A 16609-nucleotide genomic window follows, 5' to 3' on the forward strand; every position below is an offset into this window, starting at 1 on the left:
TAAACAGATGGGTTTACTGGGTGAAAATAACTCCTCAGGAGTAACTGGTATTGGGAGGGAGACTTGAATTTTACTTTGACCTTCAATAACTTCACCATTTTACCCTGCTGTATCTCACTGTTGAGAAAGAAGGGAAGGGGAGAGACAACTCTGAATTTCTGGGTTTTTTATTTGTTTTTCTAAGCTTGTAATGGCTTTGAAAATTCATTGTGGAAATGTTTTCTCAGGAAAGAATGCACCCAGTGCATTGTGTCTGCATGCCATGGAAAAGGAGGTGGTTTGTTGCAGCAACAACTCTTGGTTTAGTAATACACCTTTTGTATTTACAACAAGGGAAAAAAGGCAACACAGAGAAAAGAGTTATCACAAGAATTTGTGATAACTAACACAGTCAGTTACTAGATTTTAAAAGCAACACATTGCTAGTCGCTTTTGTGACCTGTCTTGTGAGCTTTTCTTTGTTTGCTGCTAAGTGTACTCAGTAGCATTGTGTGCAGTATCGCCTTTCCAAAGGATATTATATGTCCAAATCTTTATTTCACTTTGTTTTGCATTTGTTGCAAATACAATATTGGTCATTGTTTCCATAGTGAGTGATTACCCCTCTGGATATATGAAGAATAAGATATAAGATTTTCAAGTCTCTTGGAATTTCTTGCATGTTACTCTATTAGCATGGTTCATTAAATTGGTCACGAACTGTTATCTGTTTGCGAAATCTAAACTCGTGTCCAGCCTAGATTGAATAGCAAATTTTGTGTGTGCTTTCAATTGTTAAAAATCTTGTGGAGTATTACAAACTCAGCTGTTGAAGGTATATTTGACTAATGGAGTGCTCTTTTGTTTTTCCCCTATAGGTTCGATCTGTGGATGAGATGAATCATGAGTTTCAAGCTCTTGCCCTAGAATCTCGGGGAATGGGAGAGGTAATTACTGAGGACTAAAAATCCAGTTGGTGGTTTGGAAATGTTGATACAACTTATGAAGTCTTAAATAATGTGACATGAAGCAAAGTGCTTCTCTTAAGACCAAATTGATTTTTCAGGCAACTGAATATTTCTGTTCTAAAGTGAAGATAAACACAGTACTTTGCAAGAACGCTGGGATGGTTGTTCACTGGATCTACTGTGTTGCTATATCAGCCTTGTTAGATGACTGATATTCTTGGGGAAGTGACAGGGTAATTTGTTTGAAAGTTTGTCCAATTCTACGAAAGGAGGCATGTTTTCACTGTCACTGTATCTAAGCTAGTGAAGCAATTGCTTACTACCTCTAAGAAGCTAAGACGACTGGGATCTGAAAAAGGTTTGGCTCCAGAAAAAGCAAAACTGGCATACCCTAGCAGAAATGTGTGGTAATTTACTATTTTTTATACTGGTAACTACTCCTCAAGAGAAGATTTCAACCAGAGTGAAGAGTGCTAATATATAATTTAGCTAGAATGAAGAAGGACTTTTCTTGATGGGTTAGGTTTGTTTGGTTTTTTTAAGACTGTGTACTTTGAGCAGGGGAAATTAAGATCATTGAGGATGACTTAGCTCCTTCAAAAGCAGATCCCTGAACTGTTTAGAAAATAAGCAACATGGATTAGAGTTACTTGCCCTGACAGGACATGGTATTGAAATAAATTCATGTTGAACTACGATTTCAAATAGTGATCCTTTTGTCATGTTCGATATTTACTTAATTCAGTTGATAATTGAACCAGTGACAATATTTCAGCTTAACTTTCTTAAAATGGTGACAGGACTGTGATCTCTACAGAAACCATAATTTATTGATGAAAAACAAATGCCATGTTCTAATTGCTAAATGTTTCTGGGCTGACACATGGCTATTCTTACTTGATTTTTTTTTTTTTACTTTGATGAAGCATTTAACCAATCGGCTGGCTTTTCAGCAACTTTTGCTTCATCCATGTTGACTTTCTTGATCCATCTCCTATTTGAAAAAGCAATAGTAGATGAAGCCCTGTTCTTTAGAAAGCTGAGTAGCTACACTGGATATTCTTGCTTCCCCCTGTCCCACCCAGCTCTTAAAACTCCTTTTGAAAGGTCAAGGTGTTAGTAAGGTATCTGTGTTCATACCAACAGTGTGATAGAGTGGATGGTTAAAATTCATGTTATCATAGAATCATAGAAGAGATTGACTTGGAAGCAACCTTTAAAGGTCACTCAGTCCAACCCCCTTGCAGTGAGCAGGGACATCTTCAATTAGAGCAGGTTGCTCAGAGCCCCATCCAACCTGACCTGGAATGTTTCCAGGGATGGGGCATCTACCACCTCTCTGGGCAGCTTGTGCCAGGGTTTCACCACCATCACTGTGAAAAATTTCTTCCTTATATCTAGTCTGAATCTACCCTCTTTTAGTTTAAAACCATTACCCTTTGTCCAGTTGCAACAGGCCCTGATAAAAAGTCTGTCCCCATCTTTCTTACAGGCCCTCTTGAAGTACTGGAAGGCTGCAATAAGGTGTCCCTGGAGCTTTCTCTTCTCCAGGCTGAACAACCCCAACTATCTCAGCCTGTCCTCACAGGAGAGCTGTTCCATCTCTTGGACATTTTTGTGGCCTTGTCTGTACCTGCTCTAACAGGTCCATGCCCTTCCTGTGCTGAGGGCTCCAGAGCTGGATGCAGGACTCCAGGTGGTGTCTCACCAGAGTGGAGTAGAGGGGCAGAATCGTCTCCCTCGACTTGCGGGCCACACTGTTTTGGGTACAGCCCAGGATACAGTTGGCCTTCTGGGCTGCGAGCGCACATTGCTGGCTCATCCACCAGTACCCCCAAGTCCTTTTTGGCAGGCCTGCTCTCGATCCCTTCACCCTCGAGCCTGTACTGATACTGGGGGTTGCCCCAGCCCAGGTGCAGGACCCTGTACTTGCCCTTGTTGAACCTCATTAATTTCACGTGGGCCCATTCCTTGAGCTTGTCCAGGTCCCTCTGGATGGCATCCCATCCCTTAGGTATGTCAACTGCACCACTCAGCTTGGTGTTGTCTGCAAACGTGCTGAGGGTGCACCCGATCCCCCTGTCTGTGTCATTGATGAGATATTAAAGAGTACTGGTCCCAATATGAACCCCTGAGGGACACTACTCGTCACCTATTTCCATCTGGACATTGAGCCGTTGACCACTACCCTCTGGATGTGACCATCCAACCAATTCCTCATCCACCCAACAGTCCACCCATCAAATCCATACCTCTTCAATTTAGAGAGAAGGCTGTTGTGGGGGACTGTGTCAAAGGCCTTACAGAAGTCCAGATAGACGACATCTGTAGCTCTTCCCTTGTCCACTGATGTGGTCACTCCATTGTGGAAGGCCACTAGGTTGGTCAGGCAGGACTTGCCCTTGGTGAAGCCGTGCTGACTGTCTCAAATCACAGAATCTTTAAGGTTGGAAAAGACCTTTAAGATCATGAAGTCCAGCCATCAACACAACACCACCATGCCTACTAAACCATGTCCTGAAGTGCCATGTCCACGCGTTTTTTGAACACTTCCAGTGATGGTGACTCCACCACTTCCCTGGGCAGCCTGTTCCAATGTTTGACCACTCTCTCAGTAAAGAAATTTTTCCTAATATCTAGTCTAAACCTCCTTGTCCTCCATGTGCCTTAGCATAGGTTCTAGGAGGATCTGTTCCATGATCTTCCCAGGCATAGATGTGAGGCTGATGGGTCAGTAGTTCTCGGGGTTCTCCTTGCTACTTTTTAAAAATGAGTGCAATGTTTCCATTTTTCCAGCCTCCGGGGGCTTCACCTGACTGCCAGGACTTTCCATATATCATGGAGAGTGGCTTGGCAACTGCCTCAGCCAGTTCTCTCAGGAGTCTTGGGTGCATCTCATCAGATCCCATAGGCTTGTGCATGTTCAGGTTCCTCCGGTGGTCTTGAACCTGATGTTGTCTTACAGCGGGAGGGACTTTGCTCCTCCAGTTCACGTCTTGCAGTCCATACCCTCGAGGTGTGGGAAGAGATGCTGCCAGTGAAGACTGAGGCAAAGAAGTTGTTGAGTACCTCAGCCTTTTCCTTTTCTGTTGTTAACAGTTTGCCAGTCTTGCTTGTTGGGGGTTACGCTTCCTTTGGCCGACCTTTTCTGGCTGAAATACCTGACGAAGCCCTTATTATTCTTTGTATCTCTTACAAAGTTTAGCTCCAGCCATGACTTAGCACTCCTGACCCCATCCCTACACAACTGGGCAGCGTCCCTGTACTCTTCCCAGGATGCCTGTCCCTGCTTCCACTGCCTGTGCATTTCCTTCTTGCCCTTTAGTTTGACCAGCAGGTCTCCACTCAGCCATTCTGGTCTCTTGCCTTCCTTTCCTGATTTCTTACACCTGGGGATCGACAGCTCTTGTGCTCTGTGGAAAGCATCCTTAAAGATCTGCCAGCTCTGTTCTGCTCCCTTGACCCTGAGGGCAGTTTCCCAGAGGGTCGTATTGACTAACTCCCTGTAGAGCTGGAAGTTGCTTTCCTAAAATTCAGGGTCCTGACTTTACTCTTCACTTGCCCCATATTTCTCAGGACTGCGCACTCCACAAGTGTATGATCACTGCAGCCCAGGCTGCCTCCAAGCTTTACATCACCAATTAGCTCACATGCACTGGTGACCAACAGGTCCAGTATGGCATCCGGTCTGGTAGGGCTGTCTCTTGCCTGGCTTAAGAAGTTATCCTCCATGCATATTGGTGTTTGTTCTTTTGCACCCATGAAGTACTCTGAAAGATTGAAAGCAGTGAAAGTGAAGGATGGCACAAATACCTGGGAATTAAATTGAGGTATATATGACTGCTCATACAGATCTGTAGTTTAGGTTATTTCAGATTGAGGGAGATATTTCTGCATCATTATGAGTGAGTTTGTTTTCATGGTATGCCGTGGATCTGTGAGGATATTATTTAAAAAAAAAACAAACGAAAAAACAACAAAAAAAAAACCACACCAAACCAACAACAAATATACACACACAGAAAGCCAGAGTTCTGGTACAATAAAATAGCATCATAAATTGATACTATATTGTGACCCTGCACTTAATACATTATTAGCTGTTTTATTTCAATGGTGTCTTCCACGTATCTTGAAGTAATACAGGTTCACATAGGCTGATTTACTCAGAAGTTTTCTCAATGTGTTGCACAACAATAAAGTAGTTGTGGAATAGATTCCATGCCTGTTTAAGCTTCTTTTTGATTATAACCTTCTGAAATATAACAGGAAATGTCCTCATAAACACCCTTGTAAGCTAGAATTGGTAGTTGTACATTCTGACATGCTGCCCTCTGTCTACTTTGAAAGGTGTGGAAGGGAGGTCATGTCAAGTGATCTGCTTCTGGCTGTTGGGAAGTTGTTCTCTTCCTTATTGTCTCTGTCTGGGTAGATTTTTCTCTGAACTGAGATTAGTTTCTTGTTCACAATTCTAATCCTTCCTGGTCCTTTTTTTTCCCCTGACTGGGAATCAATACTTGACACTGTGAGGCTGTTAAGTCTTACTTTTTACATCATTATGAAAATCAAGACTGGCTGTCTTGAAGCAAATATGTCTTCTATATGCTAATTTAAAGCAATATAGTATGAAATCTGTTTTCATTGTACCCCAACACGTTTTGGAAATAATATGTACTGGAAATCCTTCTCTTAAGCTATCCATCTGAGCTGCATTCAGATGGAGCCTGGTATCAATCAGTATCAGGAATAGGACAGCATAACATGAGCCAGATGTATAGTTTCTTTGATCTGTTTCTGTCTTGTAGTGCTTTAATATATTCTGTAAAGAAACTGACTAAAGTTTTATTAGCAAGAGATCTGCTGTATTGCAGGCGTCGATCTCTAAATGTCTCTTAAAATTTTAGTTTTTAGATTGGTTAAACACTGATGATGCTTCTGGCTCCAGCTCCGAAAAGCTATCATGACCCTTAAGGTTGTGATAATGTTCTGAAGAAATACTGACACATGGTGCTGTTTCTCTTCTCTAGGCATCTGTTTGCTATTTCAGGGCCAGCGTAGTGGGCTTCAGGACCTTTAGTGTGACCTAATACAGGCATACATAAAATTAATTGCCAAACAGAGTATAAAACTAAATCTTTTTTTGATAATATCTGTTCTTACAGAAACTTACAGGGTCAAAGCACATGCAAATTTTGTTTTAGGGATAATGTATCCTTTTCTGGTGTCAAAACTTCTTTCAAAGAAATGGTAGAAGGCTCTGTAGGGATAACTTCTGATCTTAAAAATAAAAACTAATAAAAATGTTTAATTCAAGAGCCAATAATCGAGACTGTGCAGTTACTTATTAGAGAGCTGATTAACAGGCAGCTTTAGCATAATTGGTTATTATCTATGTACAGAAAAGGGCTTTGTTCATTTGACAGAGACATAACAGGGATCAGTGCTGGTACTGAAAAAGACACTTTTTAGTGTACTGTTGGAAGAGCTTCGAAAGAAATATGGCAATCTTTTCCATTATTTTGAATTAGGATTGGATGTATCTTTGTAAAGTTTCTTTTCTTTTTAATTGGATTAAATGCAGGAAATACTGAGCAAAACCCAAGTACCAAAGGGTGAAGCACAATGATTTTACCTACTTGTATTAATTTGTGATTACTTCTTGATTAAGTCTTTTTCAGTAGAACTAATCAAGTGGGTGGTTTTTTTTCTTGTCTGTTAAAGGGGAACACATTTGTTTATCTGGAAAGTACTCCTTCCCGCCCCCCCCCCCCCCCCCCCCGCCGAGTTCCACAATGAAATAGTTGACAGCTGCTAGGGCTGCTCATTTGTATGGCCATCCAATAGCTAAAACATCCCTTTATATTGCATCCTCTGTCAAAAAGAAGTAAATAATAAATATAAGTCGCTGGCCTTCAGGGAGGTGCAAAATTGTAAACTTAAGTTCCGTTTATTTAAATATTTGAGAGGTGGCTTTGTTGTGTAGAAATCATAATGAAAATTTTTTCTGTAAATCTGTTTGATCTTCAATAGGATACAGCTTAAATTTAGCCTCTCAAGGTATAGATGGTGCATTATGTTTTGTGTTAAAGATATTCTGTATTCTTTGTGTACCAGAGTACATGAAGACTGCAAGCAGTTGAATATATCTGGTTGGAATTTGAGAGTATGTAGTTTAAAAACAAACAAACAAAAAAACCCCAAACAAAACCCTAAAAAAGGGGCAAAAATATCCAAACCACCAAAGCAAACCTAAAAAAAAAAAAAACACACCCAGACAATAATAGAAAAAAACACAAACAACAACAAAATACCCCCAAAACTACCTGTATTATTGGAGTGAGGATTATTGCTGCTTTCTACCAGTGAATAGGTTTTTTTCCTCTGATAGGAATCCTGTGAGTTTTGAAATCAAAACCGGTATTGCAATGTGTTCTGCTTTAAATTTGCGTATTGTTTTTACCATTGTGTTCTCTGAACACCTGTCTGATAGTGGAACATGCTAAGTTCGGGGTAAGCATACTTTAAGGTGATGCTCATTTTATGACACCCAAGATGTTACTTTATCTGTTTTATTCTGACACGGTTGTTAGGTTATCACACCTTCACTTTAGTATTTCTTACAGCTCTCATCTCAACTGGACGCATATTTGAACTTACCTTAGATTGCATTTAAAACAAAAGGTGATTCTGAAAACCTGAGTTTCATAGATCTAATGAAATGTTTGCATTCTGTTCTACCACTATCTTACAAAATGAAAAAGAAAAAAAGTAGTATTGCAAACTTGTTGCAATATAAAGCTAAAAAGGATGAGTAGATTGCATAGGCTGATCTGAAATTTATGATTTTTTGCTTTTTGTTGAACTGCAGTTGTAAGATTCCATTAATATATTTCTCTGTCCTCTGATGTCTGACTTCATCCCTTAAGTTCGGGGTAAACTTAAGATCCTTGTGCTGCCAGTCTGTGTTTGGTTGACACCTGGTGATGATTCTCCCATGCACTGAGAAAGTGGTCAGGTCATAACAGTGTAACACTCTGGCAAGCATAATACTCTTCCTTTAGTTTCGTTGAGCTGTGGCTGTTTATCATCCTCCACCCTGTGTCCTCCTAAGCAATGGATTTCTGTGAGGAACCCAGGGATCGCAGTAAGGTTAGCTAGTCAAAAGGCTTTGTTTCTGGTAAGAGCTCTGGGCAGCACAGAAAAACAGCAGTCACCAATCCTTAAGTCCAGAGGAGCTTCTTGTCACCTTCGTTTCAATATTAGTATTGTGGCCTGTTAATGGCAGTCTTACCATCTTGTTTAAGCTGTTTTCATGAGCTCTTTCAATGCTACAGTAAGAAATACCTAAAAAACATATTCCTGTTAGTTTCATCAAAGCTCATACTAAGCAGCTGTGAAGTTCAGAAGGGTTTTTAGTCACTTAAATAACAGGAGAATCAAAGCTCCAGAACATACTTGTTGATTGCAAACAGAGCTTTATCTGATTAGATTTGCTTTTTCAAAATTCACAAAATAAAAAATTTTAATTGAACATTATCTTTTGCAAAATTTGATAATTATGATGCTGTCTTCAGAGCTCTTCCCTTTTTTTTTTTTAAGTTGTTTTCATTGTCGTTTCAATTGATGGACCTTCTAAAGTATGTAATACAGAGTCTGAGAATACAGTTTTTGAATTTCATATTAAAGAGAAAATGTGAAATGCAAAGTTTGACAGTTGACAACTACCAGTTGGAAAAGTTAGAGGAATAAAATAAAAGTAGTAAAATAAAAGTAAAAAGAATGCTGACATTTGAGGTATTTTTGTTTGTGCAGTGCTTCTGTCTTATCGGACTAAGTCTTCTGTCCTTGAAGACAGTACAGGGGATACTGATCTAACTTGAAACGTTCTGCTTCAGAAGTAGTAATGAAAAAAAACAAAACCATACAGCTAAATGAAATTATTGGTACATGGAACTTCAAATTGGAATGTCACAGATTTGTAGCCAACAGATCCCCATGGTCTAAAGGAACTGACTTGCCACCATGTGCGTTAGCTTTCTGAAATTTGCAACATGATGCATTTCTAAGTGAACTGCTGCTGTTCCTGGTTATCGTGGTAGTATTAGCAAAAGGCCAAGCTTTTGAGCCAACATGGGAAGAAGGCAGTGTTAAAGTTTCTCAGAGGACTGATTTGGTTTAACATGGGATTAATTTGATTATTTCTTTTCCCAGCTGCTTCTGTGTTCTGTATCTCTCCCTCATAACTTCAGAATCTCAGTCTTGTTGGGGTCACTCGAGCAATTCCTTTATACAGCATCAGCTTCAGTAACAGAACATAACTTTTAAGTGTTTAGTATTGTTCCTTGGCAATGTGTGCTTCCTTATGCAAAGCTGACTTTGGTATCTAGAATTAGTTACTTGCATATCCTCTTAATGGTATTGCTAATTTTTGCCCATTTATAACCATATGTTAAATAAAACTATTTTCTCATTTGGAACAGCTTTTACCTGCCAAAAAGTTTTGGGAACCTGATGATTCAGCAAAAGATGGACAAAAAGGGATATTCCTTGGTGATGAGTGGAGAGAGACTGCATGGGGAACTCCTCGTAAGTGATTGATGTATATGTATTGAAAAATCAGTCAAGTTTACTAAATGTTATTTCAAAGTAAGTTAATACTATAAATTTTAATTATTTATTAAATTTGATTTTTCTTTAATTGTGAAAATGTGTACTGCACTGGTGGTTGTGTGTCAATAACACTTTTTGAAACTGGGATTTGGAATTTTTTTAGTTTAATTTTGGTCTTGTTTAACATTGCCTCTGTAATGAAATGCAAAAACATTACAAGTTGTATTTAAAAAAATATAATAGTTTTATTTATTTGTTTGTTTTTAACAGACCATTCTATGTCCCAACCTATTATGGTACAGAGAAAGCCTGGACAGGGTTTTCATGGAAACAGTGAAGTAAATGCTGTATTGTCTCCACGATCAGAAAGTGGTGGCCTTGGAGTGAGCATGGTAGAATATGTGTTAAGTTCCTCTCCAGCTGATAAATTGGATTCCCGGTTTAGGAAAGGAGCTTTTGTAAGTAATACAGCGTGTTAAGCTTGCTTAGTTACCTGCTATGGTCTTACTGTCTTACATGGTTATATTTTGTACTCTATTTGTCAGTTTTCCTTTTTTAACTCTTCTTTTAGAAGGAAATGTGTAGTTGCTATTTGTCTGTCTTCCCTGGTTGGAGGGGGCAGAAGGGGGAAGTGGTTTGGGAATCTTGGCTAAATAGCTGTCTTAAAAAAAAAAAAAAAAAGTACTTTCCTAACACCTTTATTTAAAGGTAGGAAAAAGATTGCAAATACCTTAATTTAAAATGTGTGATGGGCTTTATTCTAGATCTTCCTATTCTATGTTTCCATATGGATTTGTTTTGTACTAGACGCTTTAACTGTATAAAATAAACTTTATCTAATTGGAAGTGTTACTGCTTTAACAGCACCGCTATAGTTAAGGTTGAGTTAGCTCTTCCATTATAAATCCTGGCATTCCTTTTCACTTTTTGGCAGTTATTAATTGCATGTGGTTGAAACTTGATGACCAAGTTACCCACCAAATGCAATTTCATTGAAAACAAACTGTTTGTATTGTTTACGTGCACTGTAGTGTAGAATTAGGTCACCTTGTGGTACTCCTATTGTGTTCTGTTCAATATTCAGAATCAAACAGATTCTTTTTCCTCAGGGCACTAGAGATGCTGAAACAGATGGACCTGAGAAAGGAGATCAGAAAGGCAAGGCTTCTCCATTTGAGGAGGACAAAAACAGAGATCTTAAACAAGGAGATGATGAGGATGTTACTAAAATAAATGGCAGAGGTTTGCCAAATGGAATGGATGCCGATTGCAAAGATTTTAAGTAAGCTTTTAACTGTTTCTCAAGAAGACGAGCATGTCTCTTAAGGGCATTATTACAGTTCTGGTTTGTGTGTCAGCTTTAAACATTACCCAGCTGCAGACTGATTCTTCCTTCCTCACGTCTTCCCTTTCCCACTGTGCCACGTGATTCTTAGGATGTCATTAATGTATGTGTCACTTCTCATGAGACAACTTCATCTTAATATAGTAGTTATTCAAAGTAAATGGGTGCCTTCAAAATGTGGTGAATTAGAGGGATGAAAACTTTAACCCTTTCAAGTTCAAACTAAATTCCTTCCTTTCTCTGCTGCTTTTTAATGCTTTTATAACTTTTGGATCTGATTGTTGTTGTAGAGAGTGAGTCCTAAAGAATTTTCATTTCCTTATAATTTTGCTAGTGAATACCACAGCTTAACACAAGTATTTCCCCACAGATGTCTTTATAGAAACCATTTATTTGACTAAGGAGGAACAATGTGTTTCTGTATTCCCATGGTTAAGTGACACCTATTCACAGTATAGAATGGTGTTGTCGTTGGGTTGTTTTTTTAGGGAGAAACAAAATTGGACCAAGCTCAAGCTTTTGAACTGTGAACTCCTATATGACAGCACAGCCAGCCTGTTTTTTCCTAATACTAAACTGCATTTTAAATTGGGTATCTTTTGTTTTTTAAATGACTGTGGTATATTTGTAACTGTCGTACAGAAGAATTAACCAGATCGGAAAACTAGAGTGCTGCTCATAAATTTGTATTAATGTGATGAACGTGACCGAGTAGTTGGGATTTCATTAGTTCATAATTGAATAAGAATATTAAAATCCATGTTTGAATCCCATACGTAAGTATTTCCTACCCTTGAAGAAAAGTATTTACCTGAGGCTATGGAGGGATTCTTCAAGTCTGTTTTTCAAGACGTATTATTGAAAAGAATATAATACCAAGCATATTAGAAAGCTCACATTAGCTCCTTTTGGATGCCTGTTGCCGTACGCACAATAAATAAAGTTACCTTCAATATTGCATGTAGAAAATGCAGAATAAAGTTTGTCCTGCTTTTCTTTAGCAGTACTTATTTCAATTTTGGAGTAGTTGCTTCTGAAGTACCGTTTTTATTATTTAAAGAGAGAAATTATGAAAAAATACAAAAGTGCAAAAAAGCATCCAGAACCAGTAAACCTCTCAAAAAAAAAAATAAGGCCATCTAGTTTAAATGGGCCATATAAAGTGGTGGTATAAAGCCCTCCAACCAGGGGTTTATAATTGAAGTATTGACACAACTTTAACTATAGCAACAGAACAGCACCAATGTAAGGAGCAACCTATCTTATGTAAACATAAGTATTAAGAAAGAAGTGTTGTTCTGTCTTCCTCCTTGTATTTTATTGTACTTACAACATTTTTGAAAACTAAAATATGTACTGAAATAACTGCTTTTTTTTTTCCTTTTGTGCTTCACTTTGTTGATACTGTATGTCACTTGGGAAGAAAAAGGAGTATCAAATGGCTTCAAACTCAAGTTTTGTATGTTGAGCAAAACATGGTTGCTCTCTAGGATGCTTTAGATGGTAGTCAATATGTTATAGACAGTCGTTATGAGGTTGGTTACATTAAAAAAACCCTAGTATAACTGCTTTATCTTTGAAGTATTTTGTCCAAAGTAATAGATCATACAGTATTGTTGAGTAAACTCACTAAAAGACTGCCTTCTAGCTATACAGCTTTTAGAGTTGGTATCAGCAAATATGTAAATACTAGCAGATTTCCTTGCATTAATTTTGTGCTTCAGTGAGGAACAGAGACTTCAACTTTGGAGCCCTGAAGAGGGAGGAGAACAGGCAGAACTAAAGCTATGTTTCTCTCCTAGAATTAGCAGTATACCATACTGGTCTGGCAGTGTACTGCTGGAATAAATGTAGTTTCATCCTGCAAGATCGCATTTTGTATTTGAGCCCAGTTTTCAGAAATGAAGCAAACTTAGCTGGAAGGTGTGTGTTTCCTGAGAAACAATATATAATTATTGAGTTCTGCCACCACAATAATGCTGTTAAGGGATCATAGATTCTATCACATGACTCCTTCCTAGTAGTTGACTTAGATTTTTTTTTTGCCAGTAAAAATTGGTGGTCTGAACGATGTGGCCTGACACAGAAGGTGGGTTACGACTCCAAATTAAGGTACCTTAAATCTAACCAAATACAGGGTTGGGAGTCTGGGATGTGAATCTGTTGACACCTCACTTCTCGTGTTTGCCTGTAGGTGTTTATAGGTGCACAAAGATTCCCCTAGTCAGTGGGGATGTAGTCAATACAGCTGGTGGATGTGAGAGAACAATTCAGCTTTTACCCTGAAGTAAGCACTTAGTGACTGATCAGTTGAGTTGCTGTCTAGGCTCTGTCAGTGGTATTGACTAGATTTTCATCCCCTTTGATGGGAATTTAAAGACTAGTGCACCTAGAGATGTGTAAGTGTAGTTGTCTACATCTCAATCACCACCTGCCCTTCATATTTGGCAATGGAACTTTCAGGGGTTTGGCATAATAAATGATTTCCAGCTGCATATCTCTGTCTTACTGTCAACCGACATCAAACACCTATGTTTTGCTCCATCCTAAAGATTTTCTTCTGGAGCAACAGGCTCCATATATAGGGAAACTGAGGTGGAATCAATGGAATTATATTAGGAATACTTTTTCCCCCCTGACCAGTCATCTGGTGTAGTGTAGTCTGTTAAGAGTTGTGTAGGAAATTAAATGTTTTAGTTAAATGCTAAATGAGGCAGTCATTAGTCTATTTTACTTAAGGTAAAAGATTTATTGTTTGCTTTTGAGATGTGAAAGATACTTGCTACAGTGTATGTTTGTCTTTTCCAGTTTAAGTTTTACTGTCTCTTTCTCTTCTTTGGCATGGGATGCACTTGCGTGTTTTTTTTTTTTTAATTTCTCTTCAATAAATTTTCTCATAATTCCTGTCACTTCCAAGGTGCAATAAAGAGCCATCCCAGAAGTTACAGGTGACTACAGTTCACTCCATTTCTCTCAAAATGGCCTCAAAGATTAGTTTGTTTTTCTCACAGTGATTTGAAGAGCTGTATAGTCTTAAAGTTTAAAAAAATAAATAAAATTATACTTTGAAATGAAATGTGTCCTTTATCTTGAGCCATTAATGCATGCTGGTTAAAATTGTTAAAATTAGTCTGTTGCTTCCCTTTGTAAAGTCTCCGAGTTCAGAGATCCTTTTAAAATAGAAATGCTGTACTATGTCCTTGGACAGCTTTACTTAAGGCTGAAGAGTCTTATCTCAAATTTCTTCTAAACAGTCGTACCCCTGGAAGTCGACAAGCCTCCCCAACAGAAGTAGCTGAACGTTTGGGCCCCAATCCCAGCACCACTGAAGGATTAGGTCCACTTCCTAATCCTACAGCCCACAAGCCTCTGGTAGAAGAATTTTCAAATCCAGAAAATCAGAATCTAGATGCCATGGAACAAGTTGGTCTTGATTCTCTACAGTTTGATTATCCTGGCAATCAGGTGCAGATGGACTCTTCAGGAGCTACTGTAGGACTTTTTGACTACAGTTCTCAGCAGCAGGTTAGTGGACTTGAAAACATACCAGATTGGTCCTTTAAGTTGTGCATTGTCCTCTTTGATCATCAGTCATTTAAGCATATAATACATTTAATTTTGTTTTGTCTGTGACATAGTCAAAGCAAATAAGTGTATATTTAATCTAGAAGAATATTTGTGCATAATTTTCTAGTTTAGTAATGTACTAGGATAGAAGCTTGGTTTAAAATCTTTTCTTGTAAGTAAATCCCAGTATATTATAGCTGTGACTTGAAAACTGAAATGTGTATTTTTTTTTCTTTTCTGATAGCTTTTCCAGAGGACTAATGCTCTGACTGTTCAACAGTTAACAGCAGCCCAGCAGCAGCAGTACGCACTGGCTGCAGCTCAGCAGCCACACATAGGTGAGGTTTTTGTAAAGTGCAGCAAGCATCCTTGGCAAAAGTGGGTTTGTTGCTTTGGTATAATCCTCTCAGTTTTACCCACAGTATTCTAATTAAAATAGATACTGATCAATTGCCCCATTTTAGCAGTTCTCCTGAAAACTGCTCAGAGTGACTGCATAAGACTGTCCAGTCCTTACAGAATGTTTTCTATTGTGTCAATTTTTGCCTACTTTGAACTGTTGTACACAAAGAGAAAAAATATTTTTGCTTGTGTAGCACAATAGTTGAATTTTGAGAGAAAAAGTAAAAAAGCTTTTCTATAAGTAGTGATAGAAACACTGGCCTTATTTACTAAAATGACAAAAATATGCGATTCTATTATTCTATTGTACTTTAGTATTTTTTATAATCCAGTTAAAAAACAATGTGTAGTGGGATTCTGAAATAAAACTTTTGTGTTGATTAATCCGTTCTTCCTTGTTAATGGCACCTCTTAAGCAGATAGCTCGTTATTCTTGCAGGTACCTTTCTTTGTGATGGAATTATTATTTACAAGCATTTTTTTCTGTCCCTTTAACTCAGTGAATTAATTAAATGCATAAAGTTCTTAGTGTGCTGGCAACTCAACAAGGAGGCTGTATTTCAGTCACAGCAGTTTTATCTACCGCTATGGGGAAGGTGTGTGTTCAGGGCAAGGGAGATTAGAATGCACATGGAAGCAATTTCCTTATTTAAGGAAGAGAGGTCCTCTAATTCTGATGCTGTAGGGCAGGTTGAAAGATTCCCACCCTTCCCGCTTTCCACCAATAAGCTGTTGAGGTGTGTGCACCTATCTCCTTCCTCTGTGAGGGAAAAAGACTTCCCAGGATCAGAAAGGCAAACAGAAAGCATCATCTCCAAACAGATGTGTCCATGTTCTCCTGCGATATGATGACAGTTATGTTTTCCCACCGGCTTGTTTAGCTGGATTGTAAGGTGTGTTCAGACAGGGATCAGCAGCCTTTAACTGGGGTTTAAAAGTGGCAGCTCTTTAGTGTTATGTAGCTCATACAGTCTTAGAGCTGGGAGCATGGCAGATAGAGGTGTTTGTGTGAGTCCACAGGTCCTGTCTTCTGCCTGTGTTTTGACTTCTAAACTGCAGAGAAGCCCCCACTTTGTATGAAGTGCTGACTGAGCAGTTAGCTGTATCTTGCCCATTTGAAATACAGCCTCTTACAATATGCATATTAATAGAAATTTAGCAAGAAGCCTCCTATTCGAAGGAGGAACATATCAAATTAGGAGGAACATAGTTTTTGCTGTGCTTGCTGGACTAGTTGCTGCCTTAGTGTTGGAGAAAGTATATGGACCTGACTGACAAGGGAAACTGGGTAGTGATGCTTTGTTTTAATGTCTGAGTTTCTTCAGTTGTCTCCTTCTATTGTAATCCTTCTATCAAATTTCGCTTCTTGAAAGTAAGATTAGCATCTCAAGCTGGCTCTTCAAAAGCCAGGTATCTGATTTAAACTATCTGGTTAGATTTTTTCCTGTTGTCAGTGAAAAGAGATTTGTATCTGTAGCAGGTGATTCATTCTATCTGGCTGATTCATGTAAGACACAAGATGATTTGTGTGATAGAGATTTAGTGGTAAGACTAGTGTAACTTTTAGATAGTTAAAGTTGGGTGAGGTAAATTCCACCTTGAATAATCCCTTCTCTATAAGGGTGGGTAGACACATATGAGATAAACTTCCTTGGAGTCTGTAGATCCAGTAAATCAAAGCTGTTAGGCCTTGGGATTACTAAGAAGGGACTGGTGAGAAGACACAGAAGTGTTAATT

At 38.6% G+C, this 16609-nt stretch overlaps 1 protein-coding gene across 5 annotated transcripts in view; it reads left to right on the forward strand.

The window, feature by feature from the left end:
- Window positions 1–860: 860 nt before the first annotated feature.
- The window catches only part of PUM2 (pumilio RNA binding family member 2), a gene marked incomplete at its 5' end in the record, with an annotated part of 47805 nt that continues 32056 nt past the window's right edge, over window positions 861–16609 (forward strand). For 4 of the 5 annotated variants that reach the window (XM_081997091.1, XM_081997093.1, XM_081997094.1 and 1 more), the window contains 6 exons: window positions 876–926; window positions 9428–9533; window positions 9828–10015; window positions 10667–10839; window positions 14157–14427; window positions 14714–14807. In XM_081997091.1, coding sequence (XP_081853217.1) covers window positions 876–926; window positions 9428–9533; window positions 9828–10015; window positions 10667–10839; window positions 14157–14427; window positions 14714–14807 — 883 coding nt within the window. Of the gene's footprint in view, window positions 927–9427; window positions 9534–9827; window positions 10016–10666; window positions 10840–14156; window positions 14428–14713; window positions 14808–16609 lie in introns of all 5 variants that reach the window. The other variant, XM_081997090.1, reaches the window with a different exon arrangement.

The sequence above is a fragment of the Phaethon aethereus genome (assembly GCF_964289735.1).
Source record: "Phaethon aethereus genome assembly, chromosome: 3".
NCBI classification, from domain to species: Eukaryota; Metazoa; Chordata; class Aves; order Phaethontiformes; family Phaethontidae; genus Phaethon; species Phaethon aethereus.